Below are 19,745 nucleotides of genomic sequence, written 5' to 3' on the forward strand. Positions count from 1 at the left end.
AATAGATAAAGCGTTGAAACAAGCCTCTTCTCATAAACAAAAAAGGGGGATATGTGGGTATTTCACTGAGCCAGTACAGTATCAGTGAAAGCAAACTGACCTTGGGGGAGGAATGCAATCATGCCCTCAGGAAGAAAGCCATGGAATGAGAAGGGAAGCTTTAAGATACAAAACATTGTTAGCAGAATTTATGGCTTGTTTCAACAGAGGCCTGCAGAAAACTAGTCACTGCTCTTGTAGATAAGAAAGTTACTGGAGTTGTTATATCTATAATAGTAGAAGAATGTTATAGTAGAAAATTACTAGAAGGTAGTGAAACTTAGCTTTGCTTCGTAATCATGAATATGTATAACGTGTGATCAGTAATTTTATTAACTAAGCTTGTGTGTGGCATAGCTGGGTGGTTGCTGTCCTTGGTTAAAATCGGAATTGTGATACTAGGCATCATACTAGGCATAATCATTAACATACCATGCTTGCAAAAAATGATTAACAACTCAATACAGACAATCTGGCTCAAAAAAAAAAAAAAAAAGGAGATTCAGTAGAGGCCTACATGAACCTAGTTGATATTGTAGTAAAATAAGGTCAGGAGTACCAAAAAGGGCCATAGGAGGACCATGTTATTTTGGAAAATTGATAATGTTTGCTCCATCTATGAGAACATTACGGAATCCTACTCGAGCAAGAAGATCGCTAAAAGTATTGACTCCCCATTGTGACGGCAGTTTAACCATGTTGGGTACAGCTGAGCGGATAGGATTATCTTTATTTGTTCCTTGGGCAGCAACTGCAAAAACTTTAGCTAACTTAAATAAATTAGCTTGTTGGGCACAAAAGCAAATGAATTTACCCTCTAGCATGTTATCAGGATTATTAGAAGACATGGATAGTATGTGTCATGCTATTTTTGCAGAATCTAGCAACCATTGATTTTTTGTTATTAGCACATGGACATGGATGTGAAGATTTTGAAGGTATGTGTTGCATGAATGTTTCTGATCACTCTAAGTCGATACGCTATCAGTTGGCAGAGTTACGATGCAACATGCATGCAATACAAGTGGAAAGCAGGTTAACAGACTGGTTGAAATCCTTGGGGGTCACAGGCTGGCTAAAAGATTTGATATTTTATGGGTTGGTATTATTGACGGGTTTGCTGTTGACACTGATGATTTTGGGGTATATTTTAAAATGCTTTGTGAAAGCTATGGAATGTATGATGAAAGTGGGTCTGGATTGTTCAAAACAAAAAGGGGGATTTGTTGGATACCTGGAGTACCAGGGGCACTTAGTGAACAATCCAGACCGAATGGAATTGTTATGTTTGTGAGCAGCAGGCCTCAAGGACATCACTGAAGCCGCTTGTGAGAAAGTACTGAAGCTGCCTGTAAGAAAGTACTGAAGCCACCTGTGAGAAAATAATGAGGTCGCCTGTGAGAAAGTAATGCAGCTGCCTGTGAGAAAGTAAACAAAGCAACCTTGAGAAGAAGGAAAACAGCTGGCATACGTGACTGGGGGCTGAAAGTGAAGCGGGGTGCAGGTGGAGAGAACTGTGCGCGTGAACAAAGAGACTTAATGAATCATATTTTAGCCAGGAGCGTGTGCATGATATAGTTAGCCAATTAGTAGAGAGCTTGCGCATGATACGGAATTAGAAGGGCTATATTAACCGGGATGTATCAACAATAAATTGGCATTTGCTTGATCACATCGGTTGTCAGCAGTGTCCGTGACTTCTGCGTCAGCACAGATGAATAGTCAACCCTGCTGCTCAGAAATCTTGAGCCAGGACTGAAAAAAGTTATGAAATAATCCCTGAGGAAAAAACTCACAACAAACCAAAACCAAACCTCTGAGTTATTATTCTCTTAGTAGCCTTTTTTTTAAACTTTATAGTTTACTTGTATCACACATTTCCCCCTCTGTATACTGTGGAAATCTAGAAAATTACTTTTTTAAGCGTGAGAGGAAAGGTAGGAAACTCAGCATCTGGATTCATGGTGGTTTAGTCCTGATCACCACACAGTTTCTCACTCACCCTCCCCCTACCCAGCGGGACGGGGGAGAGAAATTGGAAAGAAAGGAAAACTCGTGGGTTGAGATAAAAACAGTTTACTAAATCTTTTACACATGTAAAAAGATCATGAGAGGCCCCCGTGCTGCCCGGCGCCGAATAAACATACCTACTTTACAATCTTACAGATTGTGGAGTCTGCTTTCCGCATGTCAGTAGATTGTTTGAATGAGGCTTTAGAATGCCAGGTAGATCATGTGGAAGCTCGATATATATTGTTAAAACATCTGGCAGTTGCTAATGCAAACCAAAATTGTAAAAGGCTATTGTCCTCTTTACTGGCAACAAATCCTGATGCCTCAATAGCTCAAATGATAGAGGCTTGTAGTGTGGTAGGGATGCCTGGATGGCAAATACAGTCAATGGCTCAAGCGTTTGCTGCTTGTCAACTGGGTGCATCCTGACATTGAACGTGTTATAGTTGTGGGCAGCTGGGACATTTGCAAAGAGACTGCCCTGGAATGTATCCTCTGTAAAAAAGGGAGACATTATGTGAACAAGGGCAAAAAAGAAGAACATGTTATAGTTGCGGACAGCCAGGGCATCTGCAAAGGGACTGCTCTAGAAGTCCTAAAATATACCCTCCATGTAACAAGGGGAGATAATATGTGGAATACTGTAACTCAAAATTTGCCCATAATCAGGGAAACCACAAGCTGAGCACTGCAGGGAGGCACGTGCAGACAACACATGCTCCCTGGAACACTCCTCAGGAACCACATGTGTGGATGGGCATAAGCAAGTCACAACCCTCAAGTCAGGCACCTGAGGAAGCACAGGGCTGGACTTGTCCACTTCCCAATACGTATATTTAGAAAGCTCTAAACCTATTGACGTGCGGAAAACGGACTCCACAATCTGTAAGATTGTAAAGTAGGTATGTTTATTCAGCGCTGGGCAGCACAGGGGGGTAGTCCCACCAAAACCGTGCGCGCCTTACGTGGCAACTCACTTTAAATTTATACAACCAAATGTTACATATACATAAAGTTTCACAATACGCCTATACATATGCATGACCTATCCCCGCTTCGTATTAAAATTAGTCCCAAGGGGTCATTTTCATAAACTCCTCCCATCTGGGCTTGCGCAGTGCCTCCTGGTGGTGGTCGTCGGGGGTCGTGGGGATGAAGGCAGGTGACTCCTCTTCATCACCGCTAGTAACCTGTTCTTGCGCAAACTCAGTTATCCCTTGGCTTTCATTCAAGCTGCAGGGTCGGTTTTAGCTGGTTCTTGAAGCGACCCCCCTAGTCCTTACCAGGAACTGTCTTTCGTGAAGAATTGCAAGACTTTCTGCTTCAAATAGTTTGCACAATGGTTAGCAAATTATTAAGCAAGTAGTTAACAAAACATTAAGCACTATTTATCAACTTGATTCCTTAGGATGCACAGCAATAATTAATCAATGCCATATCTATTAAGATTTCTTTAACTCCTTCTCTCAGTCCCCCCTTTTCTAGAAAATTAGTAAATTCTTTTACTGTATTTAATTTAATTCTAGTATAGTGTTTCTCTATCTAACATTTTTTCAAAATATTTGTTAGACTCAAGCCTTTGTCGTAATTGGTTTCTTTTCCATTCACTGTAGGAATCTCCTGTATTCTTAAAACACCACAAGCCGCATCGAATTGCTATACAAAGGATTATGGATAAAAGGATGATTGCTATTATTGTAACAAAGAATTGTTTTAACCATGTTAAATTTGGCAGCCAGGAGGTTAACTTCTCCCAGAGTTCGGAAAAACTCCAAGAGGTGTCATCTTGTGTTATCTCATGTAGGATCTTTGCTTGCCTCCTGATCTCCTGGAGGTCGTCAGTAATCCGCCCACTCTGGTCTACATACATACAGCAGTCAACGTTGATTGCTGTGCATACTCCTCCTTGTGAGGCCAATAATAAATCTAAGGCCATGCGATTCTGTGATATTATCTTTGATAACCCAGTCACTTCTTCTTGGAGTGCAAGAATAGCATCTATTGTTCTGTTCTCTATTATTTCTATTACAGCTGAAATATTTACTATGGCCTTTTCCAATTCGCTAACCCCTAGAGATGGGATCAGCCACCGCACAAAGCTATGAAAACCCGTTGGCCTTTCTATTAGGGGATTGTTTGTCCTCCGGCTCCTAATTGAATTGATTCTCCGTTTTCTCCTTACGGGACTCTGTGTTGTTTTGTCAATAATAGTGATGTTGGGGACCAGACCGCCTAAAGTACAGGCTCCTCGCCATCCTAGAGGCAGAGTCTTACGGGCCACTGTGCCACACAACCAGTACCATCCTGTTCCCAGTGGAACCGGAAGACCAGTATAATTAAACGATTGAAATACTGGGTCAATATTCGTCATGTTCAATGAGATAGTTTTGTTACAATTTAGATACTCCCCAACAAACGTACCGTTTCCCGAGCTTACCAGGCAGCAGTCTCCTGAGGTATTGGTTACTATTGTGTTTATTTCCAACTCCCGGCCCCACGTGGCTTGAGTATCTTTACTAAGAGTGGTACTTTCCCAAAAGATCCTATTTGTCCAGGAGACATTCAAAGACAATGGGATACCTATTAAAGGCACTCCATGACCAGAATGCCTTGGCATTTGGGTACAAACCCAACAATCGGTCTTGTTTAAGATTTTAGTGATGTTTTGAGTCAGCTGAACATACAAATTCCCTTGCCAAGCAGCTATGTTCATCATTTGTAGATTTACCAGGATTACACAAACCTTAATCCACATTCTACCTTCTCAGTTTAAGCTTTAGGGGTCCCTGAACTTCAGAAGTCCAGAGTTTTCGTGGTGCCTTTTTTACCCTAGTGTGGTGTATCCAGGCATTCTGCTCTCTGATCTTGATTGCTGTAAAGGAGGTGAGGAGTACCTGGTATGGTCCTTCCCACTGTGGTTCCAAGGTTTTTTCTGCAAGAGACTTTACATATACATAATCTCCAGGTTGTATATCATGCACAGGTTCATCTAGACCTCTTCCCCGGGTACCAATTACATGCTTTCCAATTCTGTTGAGCTGTTTGCTCAATGCCACCATGTAGGAAGTCATCATTTCATCCCCAGCTTGCATAGACATCCCCCTCTGTATTCCATAGGGTCGTCCATACAGAATTTCAAAGGGACTCAGTCCTTCCTTCGCCCTTGGTCTCGTTCTTATACGCAAAAGGGCTAAAGGGAGAGACTGAGGCCACGTCAAGTTTGCTTCTTGTCCCAATTTCACAATTTGCTGTTTGATTAAGTGGTTCATTTTCTGCACTTGGCCACTCGACTGAGGGAGGTATGGGGTATGAAGTTGCCAATCTATTCCCAAATGGTGGCTAATTTGTTGTAGTATTTTTGAGACAAAAATGTGGTCCTCTATCAGAGGATATGGTTGCTGGAACCCCAAAACGTGGTATTATCTCTTGTACCAATACTTTAGTTACCTCCCGAGCCTTAGCTGTTCTAGTTGGGAATGCTTCTGGCCAACCTGAAAAGGTATTGGTTAATACCAGCAAATATCAATACCCCCCTTTTCTTGGAAGTTCTGTAAAATCAACCTGCCATTGTTGTCCAGGCCCATTGCCTTTTCCAATCTGGCCCATTTCTGGTTTGGGGGTATTTTTAGGGTTAGTTTGGAGGCAAAGGTCACACTGTTGAGTCACCTGTCTCACCGTGGTATATAAATTTCTAGCCACAATTTCTCTTATTAAATGTTTATACAGACCCTCTGTTCCCCAATGCCTTTTCCTATGTTCCTCCCGTATCAAGTGCCACAGTAAACAAGAGGGAATAATTAGTCTTCCCTGTGGGGTATACGCCCACCCCTCTTCATTATATGACCCTTCTAAGTCTGTAATAAGTTTCTGATCTTCCTTGGTATATTCTGGCTTACCTTCTAGAGAGATTTGCCTATCAGGAATTAGGGCCCCTTCTAGTTTTACCTTCGTTTTGGCCACTTGTTTTGCCTCTCTGTCCGCCAGTTCATTCCCTTTTTCCAAATCCGAGCTCACTTTCTGGTGTGCCTTAATATGCATAATTGCCACTTTCTCAGGGAGCTGGACAGCTTCTAGTAGCTTCAGAATTTCTTCTGCGTGTTTGATATTTTTCCCCTGGGAGTTCAATAGTCCTCTTTCTTTCCAAATTGCTCCATGTGCGTGCACAACTCTGAAGGCATATTTTGAGTCTGTATAAATGTTCACAGCTTTGCCCTGGGCCAACTCCAGGGCTCGGGTTAGGGCAATTATTTCTGCCTTCTGTGTGGAGGTGTTCATGGGCAAAGGCCCTGATTCTATTACCTCTTGACTGGTAGTGATGGCATATCCCGCATGTCGATTGCCATTTAAGACATAACTGCTCCCGTCTGTGAACTAGTTTTCCCCATTTTTTATGGGGCTATCCTTCAGGTCTGGGCGGCTTGCATATGTTGCTTCGATGGTTTCCAAACAGTCATGATGCACCGGTTCTCCTGTGTTCCCACTGAGAAAAGAAGCTGGGTTGACAATGTTAGTGACCACGATTTCCACATCATCCTGTTCCACTATCACAGCTTGATATCGCAGGAATCTTTGTGGAGAGAGCCAGTGCCCACCCTTTGCTTCCAGTACTGCTGATACTGTATGAGACACCAAAACAGTCATTTTCTGGCCCAGGGTAAACTTTCGGGCTTCCTGTATGTTCAGTATCACAGCTGCAACTGCCCGTAGGCATCCAGGCCAACCCTTTGCAGTGGCGTCTAACTGCTTAGAGAGGTAGGCAACTGCCCGTCGATATGGACCCAGATCTTGTGCTAATATTCCCAGGGCAATGCCCTGTTTCTCATGGGAGAAAAGAAGAAACGGCTTACTCACATCTGGGAGTCCTAAGGCCGGGGCCGACATCAACGCCTTTTTCAGTAGCTCAAAGGCTCGTTCGGTCTCTTTGTTCCACTCAAGGTGCTTCTGCTCAGTCGCTGTCAGCGCATACAGTGGTTTAACAAGCAGTCCATAATTAAAGATCCACAATCGACACCACCCGGTCATTCCCAGAAAAGTCCGTAACTCCTTTACTGTCTGAGGTTTCTGAGTTTGGCATATTGCCTCTTTGCGGGCCTGTCCCAAAGTTCTCTGCCCCACACTAATTTCATAGCCCAAATAATTCACTTTACGTTGCATTACCTGGGCTTTCTTCTTGGAGACACGGTATCCCTGGAGTCCCAAGAAATTCAACAGACTCACCGTCCATGCCATACAGTCTTCCTCTGTTTTCGTGGCAATCAGTATATCATCTACATACTGCAACAATTTTCCTTCCTCAGATGGGGTTTCCCAGGATTCTAAGTCTTTTGCAAGCTGATTCCCAAAAATGGTAGGACTATTTTTAAATCCTTGTGGCAACACCGTCCAAGTGAGCTGGGTCTTCCGACCACTTTTAGGGTTTTCCCATTCGAACGCAAACAATTTTTGACTGGCTTCGTGGAGAGGGAGGCAAAAGAAAGCATCCTTCAAATCTAAAACAGTAAACCAAATTAGTTCAGGTGTTAACACAGTCAGCAGGGTATATGGATTGGCCACTACTGGGTAGAGGTCTTCAGTTATCTTATTCACTGCCTGTAAGTCTTGGACCACCCTATATGACCCATCGGGTTTCCGAACAGGTAATATAGGGGTATTGAATTCTGACTCACACTCCTTTAATAGTCCTAACTGTAGAAATTTTTCTATCACCGGCCGGATTCCTTCTCTATCTTCCTTCTTTAGGGGATATTGTTTAATTCTTACCGGTCTTTGGCCTTCCTTAACCTTAACTTCAACAGGTGGAGCACTTTTCGCCCTTCCAGGTACATCAGTAGCCCATACCCCCGGGTACACTTGGTTTAGGATTTCCTCATTAATTTTTCCTTCTGAGGGGAGACTGGTTAAGGTTAGACTCAATATCTGAATATATTGCTGATCTTTTACCTCCAGAGTAATTTCTCCTTTTTCAAATATAATCTTTGCTCCCAATTGTTCCAACAGATCTCTTCTCAAAAGTGCTTTCGGGGAGTTGGGCATATATAAAAAATTGTGGATGCCCCATTGTTTTCCCAATTTGTATTTTAGAGGCTTACAAAAATATGCCTTTTCACTTTGGCCAGTCGCTCCTTTTACCATGACATAATCATTTCCCAGGGGCATCAAGGTTTGATTCAAAACCGAGTATGTTGTCCCTGTATCTACTAAGAATTCTACTTCTTGTTGTTTTTCCCGTAGCTTAATTATAACCAGTGGATCCGCTAGGGTAGATTCCCCAGGTTCCCATCAGTCTTTCTTCACATGGGCTATCGTTCTTCCTGTTTGAGCCCTTTGACCTTCTTTCTTGTTCCTTGGGCATTCCTTTTTCCAGTGACCAAAATTTTTACACAAAGCACATTGATCCTTGCCCAGTCGGGGCAGGTCTCGTCTAATCCTTCTTCCTCCCTCTTCCTGGATAACAGCTATCAGCTTCTTTTGCTCTTGTCTATGTCCTTCCTCTCTGCTACTGAATACTCTCCATGCTTCATCTAACAGTACTTCTAAATTCCTACTTTCTGTGGGGCGTAATTTCTGAAGTTTGCGCCTTATATCCCCTGTAGATTGACCCAAAAATAGGGAGACTAATTGCTGTACTCCTACCTCTGATCCAGGATCCAGCGGTGTGCTGCGGCGCATCACGTCCCTCAATCGATCCAGGAATTCGGATGGGGACTCAGAAGGACTTTGGTTGACTGCATATAAAGCTGACCAATTTATAGTTTTGGGGATTGCCCTCTCCATTCCCTTTGAAATCCACTCCTGATACTCCTGCAATCTTTCCGTATGTACAGATCTATTAACATCCCACTTTGGATCTTGGAGAGGGAAATATTCCTTAACGTCCCCTCCTGTAATCTTATAATGGTCTTTGGCCAGATTCCCTGCTGTCTTTAAAATCAGCTGTTTCTCTGTCTCGGTCATATACTCCAATAATAGTTGTATATTCTTCCAATCAGGATTATGCTGTTTTACAATAAATTGGAAATGCTTAGTTACACTTACCGGGTCACTCCTATAATCTTTTGCAACCTTTTTCCATTCCCCTAGGTCAGCAGTAGAAAAGGGTACTTTAATTAACATCGTCCCACCATCCGGCCCCACCGCCTCCCGGAGAGGTGCTTGCAAAACTGTTGGAGCAGATTTCTTCCTGGTACGGGAAGATATGGGACTGTCCGGGAGGGTTGAAGCTCTGTCCGAGTCCGCATCCTGTTCCTGTGGTCGAGGGGGAGGCTTAAATAAATCAGTTAAATCTTGTTCTGGCACCTGATGAATCTTACTTGCCTTAGTACATCTTTGTCCAATACTACATGCCGAACAACACCGCCTCAGTTGACCTCTAAGTTCCTTGTTGTTTTCTCACTCAAGTGCGAGTACCATAGGGTCCTGTGGGGGCACCATTCCACAGTCCCTTTGCCATTCTGGGTGGTTTCGGAGGGTGAAAAACATATCTGCATATGAAACCTCATCCCATTTTCCTTCTCTTCTTAGAAAGAGCATTAGTTGTAACAGAGTATTATAATCCATTGACCCATTGAGTGGCCACTTAACCTCGCCTCCTAGCTTATACAACGGCCACCACTGATTACAATATTTGATAAGGGTCTTTTTACTTTCCGTACCTCCAGTCCCAACAATATCTTTCCAGTGGGCAAGTACACACCCCAGAGGGCTTTTCTTTGATATATCTCCTTGTGTATTACCCATCTTGTAAGGTCTCCACGCAAATCACTTCCTGCAAACCCCTACAGTTTTCTCCTAATTTTCCTCTCCACACATCCCAAATTTCTGGACAAAACAGGGGATATTCCCCAGATATCCCCTACTCCAAGGAATTTGGGGAAATCCAGTAATGTACACGTATTCCTACGGTTCAAGTCCAAACCAACTCAGGAATGTTTCTCTCCATCCTGACATACAAGGACATTTACTAAATTTGGATGAGAGGATGGCCCCCTTGCGTTCTAACCAACCTCAGACAAGCTGGGCGGCTAGGGGCGGCTAGACCAGCCTCTCACACCACACACACACAGTTGCAGTCTCGCTTGAATTCTCATGACTCAATCACTCTCTCACAACACAGGCACTCCCACAGCAGAACGTTCTTCGCACACACATGAATTTGTCCGGACGCTTAATTAACACTCCTATTGACATCCCTTTTAGCAGCTGCAAAATATAGCCTTCAAAATTGCAAGAGGCCCGCTTACCCTTCTCCTGCTTCTCATATGCCGATCATCAGCAGGTCCGTCCTGGCTCCCGACAATGGGATGCAGCGGTTACCTCGGACTCACTCGATCTACTCCCAAGATCGCTAGCGGCCGCTCTATCGGTCAGCGAGTCCCCCTTTGATGCTCCAAACTAACCTGGGTACCCACCGAACAGGGACTATGCTGCACGCCAGACGTCTCTGCGCGATTTACCAGCTGCCCTGGCCACGCGTGACAGGCCCTTCAGTAAAACATACCGTTTGGTCTGCGGCTTCAGGAGGTTGTTGTCTGCTCCTGCGGTGAGCGGCTGGCAGCAGAGGCTCCTCCGAGGAAAGTGCTCGGGGCGCGCCTAGGGGCGTCCGCTCCGCAGTCGATCCCGCAGCCAAGCAGAGATCCTCCTGGCTGGCTCGCCAAACTGACGTGCGGAAAACGGACTCCACAATCTGTAAGATTGTAAAGTAGGTATGTTTATTCAGCGCTGGGCAGCACAGGGGGGTAGTCCCACCAAAACCGTGCGCGCCTTACGTGGCAACTCACTTTAAATTTATACAACCAAATGTTACATATACATAAAGTTTCACAATACGCCTATACATATGCATGACCTATCCCCGCTTCGTATTAAAATTAGCCCCAAGGGGTCATTTTCATAAACTCCTCCCATCTGGGCTTGCGCAGTGCCTCCTGGTGGTGGTCGTCGGGGGTCGTGGGGATGAAGGCAGGTGACTCCTCTTCATCACCGCTAGTAACCTTTTGTTCTTGCGCAAACTCAGTTATCCCTTGGCTTTCATTCAAGCTGCAGGGTCGGTTTTAGCTGGTTCTTGAAGCGACCCCCCTAGTCCTTACCAGGAACTGTCTTTCGTGAAGAATTGCAAGACTTTCTGCTTCAAATAGTTTGCACAATGGTTAGCAAATTATTAAGCAAGTAGTTAACAAAACATTAAGCACTATTTATCAACTTGATTCCTTAGGATGCACAGCAATAATTAATCAATGCCATATCTATTAAGATTTCTTTAACTCCTTCTCTCACTATAGCTGTACCAACTGGTGTATATGGCCCTATAGGGAATGGATGTCATGCCCTCTTGTTAGGAAGATAGTCTACTACAATGCAAGGATTCTTCATATTGCCAGGCGTTATTGATTCAGACTATACAGGGGAAATAAAAGTTATGTTATGGACACCACAGCTGCCATGTTTAATACCATCTAGAGTTAAATTGGGGCAATTAATACCTTTTAAGGACAGCCTAAAGACTGAAACACCTGCTTATAGGGGAGAGTGTGGGAACCAGGGGCTTGGATCAACAGGTAGCCTCAAGATATACTGGACTCAACAGATACTGAGTAGCTGCCCTATGCTGCGATGCACTGTTACAAAAGGAAGTGATCAAATTGTAATTGACAGACTAATTGACACTGGAGCTGACATAATAATGGCTAAACGGGACTGGCCATCCACTTGGGGGGCTGGGATGGCAGTAACTACGGTAACGGGAGTAGGAGGAGGAGTAGTTACTGCACCAGGACAGAGTGAGGCATTGGTACATGTTAATGGCCCAGATAATCGTGTGGGCACTGTGCAGCCTTTGATTTTACCCATTCCTGTTACCTTATGGGGTAGGGATCTCCTTTCTCAGTGGGGAATGTCGTTGCAAAATTTATTGTAATGGCCACTGGTGAAAAGCAGCTTACCCAAAAGTTGACAGGGCTTACAGATACCCCTGTCTGAGTTGACCAGTGGCCATTAGCAAAAGAGAAGCTGCGTCATTTGAACGAATTAGTTGATGAGCAATTGCGACTTGGACACATAAGGCCAACACGCAGTCCCTGGAATACACCTGTATTTGGAATACAGAAAAATTCGGGTAAATGGCAACTCTTACAGGATTTAAGGGCAGTAAGTAGGGTAATTGAGGATATGGGACTGACGTGCGGAAAACGGACTCCACAATCTGTAAGATTGTAAAGTAGGTATGTTTATTCAGCGCTGGGCAGCACAGGGGCGGGGGGGGTAGTCCTGCCAAAATCGTGCGCACCTGACGCAGCAACTCACTTTGAATTTATACAACCCATTGTTACATATACATGAAGTTTTAAAACACGCCTATACATATGTATGAGCTATCCCGGCTTTGTATTAAAATTAGTCCCAATGAGTCATTTGGTTGGTTTTAGCTGGTTCTTGAAGGAGGCTCCCTAGTTCTTATCAGGAACTGTCCTTGTGAGGAAGTGCAGGACTTCTGCTTCAGGGCACAAAGCAAGGCCCCTCAGTTCTTATCAGGGACTGTCCTTGTGAGGAATGCAAGACTTCCCCTCCCCTTAGGTAGTTTTCACAATAGCTAATTAGCAAAGCAGAGGATCATTTGTGTTAGCATGCACAGCAATAATTAAACAATGCCATCTCTACTAAGGTTTCTTTAACACCTCCTCTCAGTCCCCCCTTTTCTAGAGAATTAGTAAATTCCTTTACGATACCTAATTTTGGTACGATGTTTCTTTATTTAGCACTTTCTCAAAGTATTTGTTAGACTCCATAGTTGGTTTTTCTTTCAGTAACTATAGGAATTTCCTGTGCTCTGAAAACACCACAAGCTGCATCGAATTGCTTTAGGGGTCCCTGAACTTCAGAAGTCCAGAGTTTTCGTGGAGCCTTTTTTACCCTAGTGTGGTGTATCCAGGCATTCTGCTCTCTGCTCTTGATTGCTGTAAAGGAGGTGAGGAGTACCTGGCGCGGTCCTTCCCACTGTGGTTCCAGGTTTTTTCTGCAAGAGACTTTACATATACATAATCTCCAGGTTGTATATCATGCACAGGTTCATCTAGACCTCTTCCCCGGGTACTAATTACATGCTTTCTAATTTTATTGAGCTGTTTGCTCAATGCCACCATGTAGGAAGTCATCATTTCGTCCCCGATTTGCAGATATCCCTTTTTGTATTCCATAGGGTCGTCCATACAGAATTTCAAAGGGGCTCAGTCCTTCCTTCGCCCTTGGTCCTGTTCATATGCGCAAAAGGGCTAAAGGGAGAGACTGAGGCCATGTCAGGTTCACTTCTTGTCCCAATTTCACAATTTGCTGTTTGATTAAGTGGTTCATTTTCTCCACTTGGCCACTCGACTGAGGGCGGTATGGGGTATGAAGTTGCCAATCTATTCCCAAATGGTGGCTAATTTGTTGTACTATTTTTGAGACAAAATGTGGTCCTCTATCAGAGGATATGGTTGCTGGAACCCCAAAACGTGGTATTATCTCTTGTACCAATACTTTAGTTACCTCCCGAGCCTTAGCTGTTCTGGTTGGGAATGCTTCTGGCCAACCTGAAAAGGTGTCAGTTAATACCAGCAAATATCGATACACCCTTTTCTTGGAAGTTCTGTAAAATCAACCTGCCATTGTTGTCCAGGCCCATTGCCCTTCCCAATCTGGCCCATTTCTGGTTTGGGAGTATTTTTTGGATTAGTCTGGAGGCAAAGGTCACACTGTTGAGTCACCTGTCTCACCGTGGTATATAAATTTCTAGCCACAATTTCTCTTATTAAATGTTTATACAGAGCCTCTGTTCCACAATGCCTTTTTCTATGTTCCTCCCGTATCAAGTGCCACAGTAAACAAGAGGGAATAATTAGTCTTCCCTGTGGGGTATAAGCCCACCCCTCTTCATTATATGACCCTTCTAAGTCTGTGATAAGTTTCTGATCTTCCTTGGTATATTCTGGCTTACCTTGTAGGGAGATTTGCCTATCAGGAATTAGGGCCCCTTCTAGTTTTACCTTCGTTTTGGCCACTTGTTTTGCCTCTCTGTCCGCCAGTTCATTCCCTTTTTCCAAATCCGAGCTCACTTTCTGGTGTGCTTTAATATGCATAATTGCCACTTTCTCAGGGAGCTGGACAGCTTCTAGTAGCTTCAGAATTTCTTCTGCATGTTTGATATTTTTCCCCTGGGAGCTCAATAGTCCTCTTTCTTTCCAAATTGCTCCGTGTGCATGCACAACTCTGAAGGCATATTTTGAGTCTGTATAAATGTTCACAGCTTTGCCCTGGGCCAACTCCAGGGCTCAGGTTAGGGCAATTATTTCTGCCTTCTGTGCGGAGGTGTTCATGGGCAAAGGCCCTGATTCTATTACCTCTTGACTGGTGGTGATGGCATATCCCGCATGTCGATTACCGTTTAAGACATAACTGCTCCCGTCTGTGAACCAGTTTTCCCCGTTTTCTATGGGGCTATCCTTCAGGTCTGGGCGGCTTGCGTATGTTGCTCTGATGGTTTCCAAACAGTCATGGTGCACTGGTTCTCCTGGGTTCCCACTGAGAAAAGAAGCTGGGTTGACAATGTTAGTGACCACGATTTCCACATCATCTTGTTCTACTAACACAGCTTGATATCTTAGGAATCTTTGTGGAGAGAGCCAGTGCCCACCCTTCGCTTCCAGTACTGCTGATACTGCATGAGACACCAAGACAGTCATTTTCTGGCCCAGAGTAAACTTTCGGGCTTCCTGTATGTTCAGTATCACAGCTGCAACTGCCCGTAAGCATCCAGGCCAACCCATTGCAGTGGCGTCTAACTGCTTAGAGAGGTAGGCAACTGCCCGTCGATGCGGACCCAGATCTTGTGCTAATATTCCCAGGGCAATGCCCTGCTTCTCATGGGAGAAAAGAAGAAACGGCTTACTCACATCTGGGAGTCCTAAGGCCGGGGCTGACATCAAAGCCTTTTTCAGCAGCTCAAAGGCTTGTTCAGTCTCCTTGTTCCATTCAAGATACTTCTGCTCAGTGGCTATCAGCGCATACAGTGGTTTAACAAGCAGTCCATAATTATAGAGCCACAATCAGCACCACCCCGTCATTCCCAGAAAAGTCCGCAACTCCTTTACTGTCTGAGGTTTCTGAGTTTGGCATATTGCCTCTTTGCGGGCCTGTCCCAAAGTTCTTTGCCCCGCACTAATTTCATAGCCCAAATAATTCACTTTACGCTGCGTTACCTGGGCCGCCTTCTTAGACACCCGGTATCCTTGGAATCCTAAGAAATTCAACAGACTCACCGTCCATGCCATACAATCTTCCTCTGTCCTGGTGGCGATCAGGATATCATCCACATACTGCAACAATTTTCCTTTCTCAGACGGGGCTTCCCGGGATTCCAGGTCTTTCGCAAGCTGATTGCCGAAAATGGTAGGACTATTCTTAAATCCTTGCGGCAGCACCGTCCAAGTGAGCTGGGTCTTCCAACCACTTTTAGGATTTTCCCATTCGAATGCAAACAATTTTTGACTGGCTTCGTGGAGAGGGAGGCAAAAGAAAGCATCCTTCAAATCTAAAACAGTAAACCAAATTAGTTCAGGTGTCAACACAGTCAGCAGGGTATATGGATTGGCCACTACTGGGTAGAGGTCTTCAGTTATCTTATTCACTGCCTGTAAGTCTTGGGCCACCCTATATGACCCATCGGGTTTCTGAACAGGTAATATAGGGGTATTGAACTCAGACTCACACTCCTTTAATAATCCTAACTGCCGAAATTTTTCTATCACCGGCCGGATTCCTTCCCTATCTTCCTTCTTTAGGGGATATTGTTTAATTCTTACCGGTCTTTGGCCTTCCTTAATCTTAACTTCAACAGGTGGAGCACTTTTTGCTCTTCCAGGTATGTCGATAGCCCATACTCCTGGATACACTTGGTTTAAAATTTCCTCATTAACTTTCCCTCCTGAGGGGAGACTAGTTAGGGTTAAACTTAATATCTGAACATATTGTTGATCTTTTACCTCCAGAGTAATCTCTCCTTTTTTAAATGTGATTTTTGCTCCCAATTGTTCCAGCAAATCTCTTCCCAAAAGTGCTTTTGGGGAGTTAGGCATATATAACAATTTGTGGATACCCCATTGTTTTCCCAATTTGTATTCTAGAGGCTTACAAAAATATGACTTTTCACTTTGGCCAGTCGCCCCTTTTACCATAACATAATCATTCCCCAGGGGCATCAAGGCTTGATTCAAAACAGAGTATGTTGACCCTGTATCTACTAAAAATTCCGAACAACACCACCTCAGTTTACCTCTAAGCTCCTTGTTATTTTCTTGCTCAAGTGCGAGTACCATAGGGTCCTGTGGGGGTACCATTCCACAGTCCCTTTGCCACTCCGGATGTTTTTGGAGGGTGAAAAACATATCTGCATACGAAACCTCATCCCATTTCCCTTCTCTCCTTAAAAACAGCATTAGCTGTAAAAGGGTGTTATAATCTCTTGACCCATCGAGCGGCCACTTAGCCTCACCTTCTAGCTTATACAACGGCCACCATTGATTGCAATACTCGATAAGGGTCTTTTTACTTTCCGTACCTCCAGTCCCAACAATCTTTCCAGTGTGCAAGTACACACCCCAGAGGACTCTTCTTTAATATTCCTCCTTTCCACCATACACAAACACAGCCTTTTCTTTCCTATCCCAGTCTCTGTCTAAATTTTACTCTTAGGACACTCGAAATTCCGGCCAAACTCTACCCACAACTTTTCACTACAACACTTACACTCTTGAACAAATACAGGTTTACAAGAGTTATCATGGTGTGAAGGACACCCTTCAGGATCGTCGGGGTCCCACCACAAGGGAACAAAGAAATCTACAAGGACAAAACAAAATAAACTACTACCGCGGTTACAAACACACACCCACACCCACACACACTTTGGATCGAGTTCAATCTTTGCACACAAACAACACAATTTACACAGAAAATCATATAATCTCTCTTCGTGCTGGCATACAAAGGTACTCACAGTGCTCACGCTCTCATGGACATCCACACACTCTAGTGGTCACACAATCATACAAGAAACTTTGTAGAGAGGAAAGTCCCCTTGCTTTCTAGCCCAACTCAGAAGAATCTGGGTGGCTAGGGGCGGCTGGACAGACCTCACGCCACACACACAGTCACAGCTTTGCTTAGATTCCTGGGACGCACTCACGCTTTCACAACACAGGCATTTACACCTTAAAAGGTCCCACACCACATAAACTTTCCACCACGCAACGTAGAAGATCACACACACAAAAATCCTTCACACACACACTGTGGTTCAACAAATCCAAATCAGTAGCCAACACCAAATGCCTTATTACAATAATCAAAACCCAATACCGAAAGAGATTTCAAAACACTGCCATGTATATCATACACTTATCGCTCCAGTTGACAACCTTCTAGCAGCTGCAAGTATCTTTTAAAATTGCAAGAGGCCCGCTTACCCTTCTCCTGCTTCTCATATACCGGTCATCAGCAGGTCCCTCAGATGCAGCGGTTACCTCGGACTCACCTGATCAGTGAGTCCCCAATTGGAGCCCCAAACCAACCTGGGTACCCACCCAAAGGGGACTATGCTGCACGCCAGACGTCTCTGCGCGATTTACCAGCTGCCCCGGCCACGCGTACGACTTACAGGCCCCCTCCGTTAAACATACCGTTTGGTCCGTGGCTTCAGGAGGTTGTTGTCTGCTCCCGTGGTGAGCGGCTGGCAGCGGAGGCTCCTCCGAGGAAAGTGCTCGGGGCGCGCCTAGGAGCGTCTGCTCCGCAGTTGATTCCGCAGCCAAGCAGAGATCCTCCTGCCTGGCTCGCCAAACTGACGTGCGGAAAACGGACTCCACAATCTGTAAGATTGTAAAGTAGGTATGTTTATTCGGCGCCGGGCAGCACGGCGGGGGGGTAGTCCCGCCAAAATCGTGCGCGCCTGGCGTGGCAATTCACTTTGAATTTTATACAACCAAGTGTTACATATACATGAAGTTAAAAAAACACGCCTATACATATGCATGAGCTATCCCCGCTCCGTATTAAAATTAGTTCCAAGAGGTCATTTAGGTATTACAATTAGTTCCAAGAGGTCATTTAGGTATCAGGACTGTCCTTCTGCAGGAGGTGCAGGACTTCTCGCAGGAGGCCCCTTGGTTCTTATCAGGACTGTCCTTGTGCGGGAGGTGCAGGACTTCTCACTTCAGATAAAGAGTTCAAAGCACAAAGCAAGGCCCCTCGGTTGGGGAATACAAGACTTCCCCCCCTCGGGTAGTTTTTACAATAGCTAGTTAGCAAAGCATAAAGCGCCATTTGTATTAGCATGCACAGCAATAATCAATAAATGCCATATCAAAGTTTCCTTAGCCCCTCTTCTCATTCCCCCCTTTTCTAGAGAATTAGTAAATTCTTTTACTATACCGAATTCTGGCACAATGTTTATTTATTTTGCACTTTCTCAAAGTATTGGTTAGACTCAAGCCTCTGTCGTAATTGGTTTTTCTTCCAATTACTATAGGAATTTCCCGTGCTCTGGAAACACCAGAAGCGACACCGAACTGTTATAAAAAGGATTATGAACAAAGCTATAATTATAATTGTTACAAAAAATAGTTGTTTCAGCCATGTTAAATTTGGTAGCCAAGAGGTTAACTTCTCCCGTAAGTCAAACCCCCAGGAAATGTTGTCCCTGGTTATTTCATGAAAACTTTTAGTTTGTTCCCAGATTTTAGATAAGTCTTTCTCTATCCTTTTCTCCTGGTTTACATATGTACAACAATGTTCACCTATAGCAGTACATAATCCCCCTTGCTGGGCAAACAACATATCCAAACCCAGCCTATTCTGGAGGACCATTTTTTTCAGGGAAGAAGTCTCCTCTTGGAGGGCTTGAATCGCATCCCCTGTTGCAGTACCGAGACTTTCCATAGTAGCAGAAATATTTACTAAAGCCTTTTCTAACTCACTCAACTCCCAACCCTGGAATAAGCCATCATATAAAACTATGAAAGCCAGTGGGCTTGTCTATCAGGGGGTTGTTACCACGCCTCTGCCGAAAAAGTCTCATGTGTGTGTGTAAGAATTTTGGTGTGTTAAGGTAGGTCAGGTTCCGTGTAATAGTAATGTTAGGTATTATGATCCCTATAGTACATCGGCCAGCCCAATTATATGGTAAGATTTTATATCCTGTATGTCCACAAATCCAGTACCAACCACGTGGGGCAGGGAATCCCATCAGTTTGATTTTTTTATTCATGTGGACTTGGTCTTTTGTCCATAAGTACTTAGCTCCTGCCCACGGAAGATAGTTGGTACAATTGGAGTACTGTCCTACAAATGTCTTCCCCTTACACCTTGGATCAGCGCTATTTTCCCCCGCAAGTGGTGCAGCAGTTTTTAAATTGCACTCTTGAATGCACGGTACACCTTGGGTTTCGTCCCATAAATTTAAGTTTATCTGCCAATTAAGATCTTCCCGTTTTATCTCTGAATACGCCTCGGGAGACATGTCTAGGAAAGCCTTGAGACCTTTTGGGAAGATGTCCTGGTTCTGGCCAGGATAGAGTTAATATTTACCTGAGCTGGGTGGAGAACTGAAGCTGGTAGCCCCTATGGCTGGGATAGTTAACTAATTAGCTAACAGCTGGGGTTAATTTACC

The 19,745-nt window shown here is 44.3% G+C and overlaps 1 protein-coding gene across 1 annotated transcript; it reads right to left on the reverse strand.

The window, feature by feature from the left end:
* Window positions 1-3,574: 3,574 nt before the first annotated feature.
* On the reverse strand, window positions 3,575-4,423 carry LOC147596815 (syncytin-2-like). The gene has a single exon (XM_086769651.1). It carries the CDS (start codon window positions 4,421-4,423, stop codon window positions 3,575-3,577), a length of 849 nt encoding a protein of 282 aa, XP_086625777.1.
* Window positions 4,424-19,745: the final 15,322 nt, after the last annotated feature.

Source organism: Chlamydotis macqueenii, chromosome W (genome assembly GCF_036417535.1).
Source record: "Chlamydotis macqueenii isolate bChlMac1 chromosome W, bChlMac1.mat, whole genome shotgun sequence".
Taxonomy (NCBI): domain Eukaryota; kingdom Metazoa; phylum Chordata; class Aves; order Otidiformes; family Otididae; genus Chlamydotis; species Chlamydotis macqueenii.

What these genes read in the sequence shown, in the direction of transcription:
- LOC147596815 (XM_086769651.1), bottom strand. Translation starts at nt 4,423, where the DNA reads ATGACGAATATTGACCCAGTATTTCAATCGTTTAATTATACTGGTCTT.